Below are 7,472 nucleotides of genomic sequence, written 5' to 3'. Positions count from 1 at the left end.
TTTCATGATTTGTATCTCTTTTTTTCCCTATGTTTTCTGTTTTGTTTCTTAAATTCCACATATGAGCGAGATCATATGATATTTGTCTTTCTCTGTTGGACTTATTTCCCTTAGCATAATACTCTATAGCTCCATCCACATCATTGCAAATGGCAATATTTCATTTTTTATGGCTGAGTAATATTCCATTGTATATGTATATATACTATATCTTCTTTATCCATTCATCTGTTGATGGAAATTTAGTCTCTCTCTATAGTTTGGCTACTGTTGACAGTGTTGTTATAAACATGGGGGTGGGGGAGAATATCCCTTTGAATCAGTATTTTTGTATTCTTTGTGTAAATACCTAGTAGTGCCATTGCTGGGTCATGGGGTAACTCTATTTTTAACTTTTTGAGGAATCTCCACACTGTTTTCCAGAGTGGCTCACCAGTTTGCATTCCTACCAACAGTGTAAGAGGGTTTCCCTTTTTCTGAATCCTTGCCAATACCTTGTTTCCTGTGTTGTTAACTCTTAAAAGAATTTCTTAGATTTACTTAACAAATTTTATTTTTCTGTCTGTTAATTTATCAATATTTGCTTTTACCATTTTGTAGCCAATACCCTGCTTCCCTGTTTTCTTTTCTCTTGTCTTTTTTATTTGAATACCTAACTCATTTATTTTCACTCTTTATTGTTTTGTACTTAAGGTGTATAAATTTGCCTCTGAGTTCTTTCACATAGTACCTGGTTATTTAAATCATTAAACTGGAAAAAAAAAAATCATTAAACTGGAGCTTGATAAGAATGTACTCTTGAGCACCAGTTATTTTGGTAGGTTTGGAGTGAAGCCTACAAATCTGTATTTTTTGATAAGATCCTCAGACAGCACATAGGGATATCCCATAATTATTGATGCATATGTTCTCATTATTGTTTTTCTAAATTCACTCTAATAAGAACTTTGATTTGCACTTTGTCCTCTAAGTGTTTAATTCTGTTTTAATTTTCAAGTGGCTGAGTTTTTCATTCATGATTTCATTATCAATATCTAATTTTGATCTATTGAGATCAAAGAAGGTGCCATGATATATATATATATTTTTTAAGTAAGCCCTATGCTTAACGTGGGGCTTGAACTCATAACCCCAAAATCAAAAGTTGCATGCTCTACTGACTGAATCAGCCAGGTGTTCCATGGTATTTTCTTAATTTTTCTTTATATTTTAAGAAAATTAGTAATCCCCCCAAAATAGAACAGTATTATAATAAATACTCATATCCCTATCACCAATAATTAACTGTACTATTTTGCCCTATTTGCTTCCATTTTAATGACGAAATACATATTTATAGATTTAATTCAATTTCCCTTTAATAATTATTCTGTGTTCTATTTAGTCTTCCTCATGAGTGTAAGTTTGGTAGGAATCATTCTAGCATATTTCCAATAGTTTCACATACATATGAATGCATCTATAAACACCATAGAGTGTTGTACCAATTAAGTTTTTTGAGATCTATACATATTAATATATGTAGATCTAGTTTGTTCCTCTTATCTTCTGTATTCTATTAATCATACTCTATTTATTTAAGTTTTTATTTAAATTCCAGTTAGTTAACATACAGGTTAATATTACATTCAGGTGTACAATATAGTGATTCAGCATTTCCATACAACACTGTACAAGCACACTCCTTAATCTCAATCACCTATTTCACCCCTCCCCCCCCACCTACCTCCCCTCCCGCAAGGATCAGCCCGTTCTCTACAGTTAAGAGTCTGTCTCCCTTTTGCTCATTTGATTTGTCTCTCAAACTCCACCTGTGAGTGAAATCATATGGCACTTGTCCTTTACTGACTGACTTATTTTGCTTAGCATAATCTCTCTAGCTCCATCCACATCATTGCAAAGGGCAAGATTTCATTCTTTTCAATTCTTCTTTATCCATTCAAGTATCAGTGTACGCTTGGGCTATTTCCATAATTTGGCTATTGTAGAGAGTGCTGCCATAAACATTGGGGTGCATGTATTCCTTTGAATTAGTATTTTTGTATTCTTTGGTTAAATACTCAGTAGTGAGATTGCTGGATCATAGGGTAGTTCCATTTTTTTTTTCCCATTTTAACTTTTTGAGAAATCTTCATACCTTTTTCCACAGTGGCTGCACCACTTTGCATTCCCACCAACAGTGCAAAAGGGTTTACCTTTTTTCACATGCTCACCAATACCTGTTGTTTATTGTATTGTTGATGTGAGCCATTCTGGCAGGTGTGAGGTGATATATCATTGTAGTTTTGATTTGTATTTCCCTGATGATCAGTAATGTTCAGCATTTTGGGGGGCACGTGGGTGGCTCAGTCTTTAAGCATCTGCCTTCGGCTCAGGTCATGATCCCAGGGTCCTGGGATCGAGCCCCGCATCGGGCTCCCTGCTCCACAGGGAGCCTGCTTCTCCCCCTCCCTCTGCCTCCTGCTCCCCCTGCTTGTGCTCTCTCTCTGTCTAATAAATAAATAAAATCTTTTTTAAAAAAAGCTCAGCATTTTTTCATGTTTCCATTGGCAATCTGTATGTCTTCTTTGGAAAAATGTCTATTCTTTTCTTCTGCCCATTTCTTAACTGGATTATTTGTTTCCTGGGTGTTTTAATTGGATTATTCAAAATGGATTAAAGACCTAAATGTGAGACCTGAAACCATTAAAGTCCTAGAAGAGAACACACAGGCAGTAACTTCATCAACATGCGCCATAGCAACTTCTTTCTAGATAGGTCTTCTGAGGCAAGGGAAACAAAAGTAAAAGCAAGCTATTGGAACTCCATCAAAATAAAAAGCTTCTGCAAAGAAAAGGAAACAATCAACAAAACTAAAAGGCAACCTATGGAATGGGAGAAGATATTTACAAATGATATATCTGATAAAGGATTAGTATCCAAAATATATAAAGAACTTATAAAACTCAACACCAAAAAAACCCCAAATAATCCAATTAATCATACTATATAAATCCATTCCCCAACTGATAGACATCATATAGATGTATATTTTTTCTTATCTTGAGATTTATTAAGGTATTTGCAGCCTAACGACTTTCAAGTGCTGTTAAATGTTGGCTGGATACTGGAGGGAAAAATGTATTTTATGTATGGTATAAATCAGACTTAGAAATTTATATAGTAATTTGAAATTATTTGTTCTATTATTCCAGTGCTATGTCTATTTATTTCTTTTTCTTAATCTTAATTAAATTAGGTAAATATCTTAATGTCTGCCACCAAAATTGTGTTCTCATCAATTTCTTCCTTTAGTATCCCCCCAAAATACCTTCTGATTTTTAAAAACTTACAAATACACTGCATTCTATAAAAGCTATCAGAAAATTTAAAATTTTATTTTAAAAATGAAAGGAATAGGTATTCATAATTTCAGCACTAAGTAATATCCACAATTAATATATCAGTGCATAGTGTTCCAGATTTCTATTTGCACATACACTTAAAGAGAATTTACCTATACAAACTGTTTAAAAATAGTTTTAAAATAAAATATATATTTATTGTATCTTTTGGTACTGAAACATACATCCTTGTATTATTTTTAACTATACAGAAATATACAAAGCTGAAAGTGAAAATACTGTGATTTCCCCATAACTACTATTTATTTCATGCACACCTTTAAAGATACTTTATATCGGATGAATTAACCACTCTTTTTTTACACACAGTACATAGTATTTTACTGTATGATAATATATTTCACCAATGTTGTGTAAACACACTATCTTTAAAAATAATTTTAAGATGCTGCAGTGCATATACATTTTATACATATGTATTTTTGCATCCTTATCTAATTATTTTCATGGGGGGTGTCTAAAGAAAGCATTTCTAAATAAAGGTGGACATATTTAGGGCGCCTGGGTGGCTCAGTTGGTTAAGCGACTGCCTTCGGCTCAGGTCATGATCCTGGAGTCCCTGGATCGAGTCCCGCATGGGGCTCCCTGCTCGGCAGGGAGTCTGCTTCTCCCTCTGACCCTCCTCCCTCTCATGCTCTCTGTATCTCATTTTCTCTGTCTCAAATAAATAAATAAAATCTTTAAAAAAAAAAAAAAAAAGAAAGCATTTCTAAATAAAGGTGGACATATTTAGAATGATATGTATTTTCAAATTGCCTTCCTATTATAATTTACACTTCGACTGACATGAGAGTGCATTTTCTCAGCTCTCTGATGATGATAAGGTTTATCATTATTTTTCATTTTTACAATATGATAAGGCAGAAGTACAATCTCATTATTTTAATAGAATTTCTTTGATTACTAGTGAGCTTAAGCATCCATTTTGCATGCTCTGGCCCAGTCTGCTCCCCTTCCCCCACTGGGGCTGTTAATCTTTTCCTTTTTGCTTAGTCAGAGTTCTTTTTCATTTTTCGTCTTTTACATGGGGTAAGTTTGATTCAGGCTTTCATCCTTTCTTGCCTAAGCGACTGCATATATTTTTATATTTAATATAGTCTCCATTGGTCTTTTAATGTCCTTCTCAGAAGCTGGCTCTTTTTCTCTCTCCCTCCCTCCTTCCCTCTCTTTTCTCTTGTCTTCTCTTTTCTCTTTGTTTCTTTCTCTCTTTATCTCTCTCTCTCTCTCTCTTTTTTTCCAGTACAGAAGTTTTTAATTTTGAACGAGGCGAATCTATCATTCTGGGCCTGGCGCCGCGTCAGCAGAGGGGGCGGGGAGGCGAGCGCGGAACTGGGGGAGGGGACAGGGCGGGGAGGAGCGGGCATAGCCGTTGCAGGAGTTGCTGGGAGTGCGCGCGGTGCCATCACTCGGCGGCGGAGGAGGCCCAGAGACCTGAACGCAGACGCTTCTCCCGCGGCCTACAGAGCCTTCTCCCCACCGGAGGACCAGGAAACCGCAGTCTTCATCACAGAGGTACCGTGCTCTGCGCTCCCCGCCTGGCCCGGCCCAGCCTGCTGTGGCGGCGCCTCCTTCCTTCCTTCTTCCCTCGCTCTCTCTCTCGCCCGCCCGCGCCTTCCCTGTCTGCCTGCGTCACCGCGGCCGCCATGGCTGAGAACGGCGAGAGTAGCGGCCCCCCGCGCCCCTCCCGCGGCCCTGCTGCGGCCCAGGGCCCTGCCTCTGCCCCGGCCGAGCCCAAAATCATCAAAGTCACTGTGAAGACCCCCAAAGAGAAAGAGGAGTTCGCGGTGCCTGAGAATAGCTCAGTCCAGCAGTTTAAGGAAGCGATTTCGAAACGCTTCAAATCCCAAACCGATCAGTTAGTGTTGATTTTTGCCGGAAAAATCTTAAAAGATCAAGATACCTTGATCCAGCATGGCATCCATGATGGACTGACTGTTCATCTTGTAATTAAAAGCCAGAACCGACCTCAGGGCCAGTCCACACAGCCTAGTAATGCCGCGGGAACTAACACTACCTCCGCGTCGACTCCCAGGAGTAACTCCACATCTATTTCCACAAATAGCAACCCGTTTGGGCTGGGGAGCTTGGGAGGACTTGCAGGCCTTAGCAGCCTGGGCTTGAGCTCGACCAACTTCTCTGAGCTCCAGAACCAGATGCAGCAGCAGCTCCTGTCCAGCCCTGAGATGATGATCCAAATCATGGAAAATCCCTTTGTTCAGAGCATGCTTTCAAACCCTGATCTAATGAGGCAGCTCATTATGGCCAATCCACAGATGCAGCAGTTGATTCAGAGAAACCCAGAAATCAGTCACCTGCTCAACAACCCAGATATAATGAGGCAGACCCTCGAAATTGCCAGGAATCCAGCCATGATGCAAGAGATGATGAGAAATCAAGACCTGGCTCTCAGCAATCTTGAAAGCATCCCAGGTGGCTACAATGCTCTACGGCGAATGTACACTGACATTCAAGAACCCATGCTGAATGCTGCACAAGAGCAGTTTGGGGGTAATCCATTTGCTTCAGTGGGGAGCAGTTCCACCTCCGGGGAAGGTACACAGCCTTCCCGCACAGAAAATCGAGATCCACTACCCAATCCATGGGCACCACCACCGGCTACCCAGAGTTCTGCAACCACCAGCACAACCACGAGCAGTGGCAGTGGGTCTGGCAGTAGCTCCAGCAGTGCTACTGGGAACACCGTGGCTGCAGCCAACTATGTCGCCAGCATCTTCAGTACCCCAGGAATGCAGAACTTGCTGCAACAGATAACTGAAAACCCCCAACTGATCCAGAATATGCTATCTGCACCCTACATGAGAAGCATGATGCAGTCGCTGAGCCAGAATCCAGATTTGGCTGCACAGATGATGCTGAATAGCCCGGTGTTTACTGCAAATCCTCAGTTGCAGGAGCAGATGCGTCCGCAGCTCCCAGCTTTCCTGCAGCAGATGCAGAATCCAGACACACTGTCAGCCATGTCAAACCCAAGAGCAATGCAGGCTTTAATGCAGATCCAGCAGGGGCTACAGACATTAGCCACTGAAGCTCCTGGCCTCATTCCAAGCTTCACTCCAGGTGTGGGGGTAGGGGTGCTGGGAACTGCTATAGGCCCTGTAGGCCCAGTCACACCCATAGGCCCCATAGGCCCCATAGTCCCATTTACTCCCATAGGCCCCATTGGGCCCATAGGACCCACTGGCCCTGCGGGCCCTGGCTCCACTGGCTCTGGTGGTCCCCCTGGGCCCACTGTTTCTAGTTCTACACCCAGTGAAACCACTAGCCCAACATCAGAATCTGGACCCAACCAGCAGTTCATTCAGCAAATGGTGCAGGCTCTGGCTGGGGCAAGTCCTCCACAGCTGCCGAATCCAGAAGTCAGATTTCAGCAACAACTGGAACAGCTCAACGCAATGGGGTTCTTAAACCGTGAGGCAAACTTGCAGGCTCTAATAGCAACAGGAGGCGACATCAATGCTGCCATTGAGAGGCTGCTGGGCTCCCAGCCATCGTAATTACATTTCTGTACCTTGAAAAAATGTATCTTATTTTTGATAATGGCTCTTAAATCTTTAAACACACAAAAATCGTGCTTTACTTTCATTTTGATTCTTTTAAATCTGTCTAGTTATAAGTCTAATATGCATTTTAAGGTGGAGTCCATCCCTCTGTCCCTCCCTCCTGTATCTACCCATCCTTCCTCCCTCCCTTCTTCCCCTCCCCTCCCTTCCCTCCTTCCTTCCCTCCTTCCTTCCCTCCTTCCTTCCTTCCCTCCTTCCTTCCTTCCTTCCTTCCGTCCTTCCTTCCTTCCTTCCTTCCTTCCTTCCTTCCTTCCTTCCTTCCTTCCTTCCTTCCCTGTTTTGAATGGGGGTAATCGTAATCAATGCTGTTTCACTCAAAGGTGTTGCATGCAAACACTTCTTTATTCTGCATTTATTGTGATTTTTGGAAACCGGTATCAACCTTCACAGTTGGGTGAATAAGTTTTGTCCTACAGATGTCCAATTTATTTGCATTTTAAACATTAGCCTATGATAGTAATTTAATGTAGAATGAAAATATTAAAAA

At 41.0% G+C, this 7,472-nt stretch overlaps 1 protein-coding gene across 3 annotated transcripts; it reads left to right on the top strand.

Annotated features, from left to right (window-relative positions):
• The first annotated feature begins 4,809 nt into the window (after positions 1-4,809).
• Positions 4,810-7,141, top strand: UBQLN2 (ubiquilin 2). 3 transcript variants are annotated; one of them, XM_044911763.1, is made up of 3 exons: positions 4,810-6,289; positions 6,356-6,482; positions 6,579-7,141. In XM_044911763.1, exons 1-3 carry the CDS (start codon positions 5,048-5,050, stop codon positions 6,917-6,919), a joined length of 1,710 nt encoding a protein of 569 aa, XP_044767698.1. In that variant the 5' UTR covers positions 4,810-5,047; the 3' UTR covers positions 6,920-7,141. The 3 variants fall into 3 exon arrangements, with proteins under 3 accessions (XP_044767698.1, XP_044767696.1, XP_044767697.1); XM_044911761.1 differs by having other exon boundaries at positions 4,810-6,482; XM_044911762.1 differs by having other exon boundaries at positions 4,810-6,482; positions 6,597-7,140.
• Positions 7,142-7,472: the final 331 nt, after the last annotated feature.

This window comes from Neomonachus schauinslandi, chromosome X, assembly GCF_002201575.2.
Source record: "Neomonachus schauinslandi chromosome X, ASM220157v2, whole genome shotgun sequence".
Lineage (NCBI taxonomy): Eukaryota > Metazoa > Chordata > Mammalia > Carnivora > Phocidae > Neomonachus > Neomonachus schauinslandi.
This window is presented reverse-complemented; position numbering and strand designations above follow the sequence as displayed.

Excerpts from the sequence above, each read along its gene's own strand:
- UBQLN2 (XM_044911761.1), top strand. The coding sequence starts at position 5,048 with ATGGCTGAGAACGGCGAGAGTAGCGGCCCCCCGCGCCCCTCCCGCGGC. Across the intron at positions 6,483-6,578 it reads CATTCCAAGCTTCACTCCAG|GCCCCATTGGGCCCATAGGA; the intron begins GTGTGGGGGTAG and ends TTACTCCCATAG.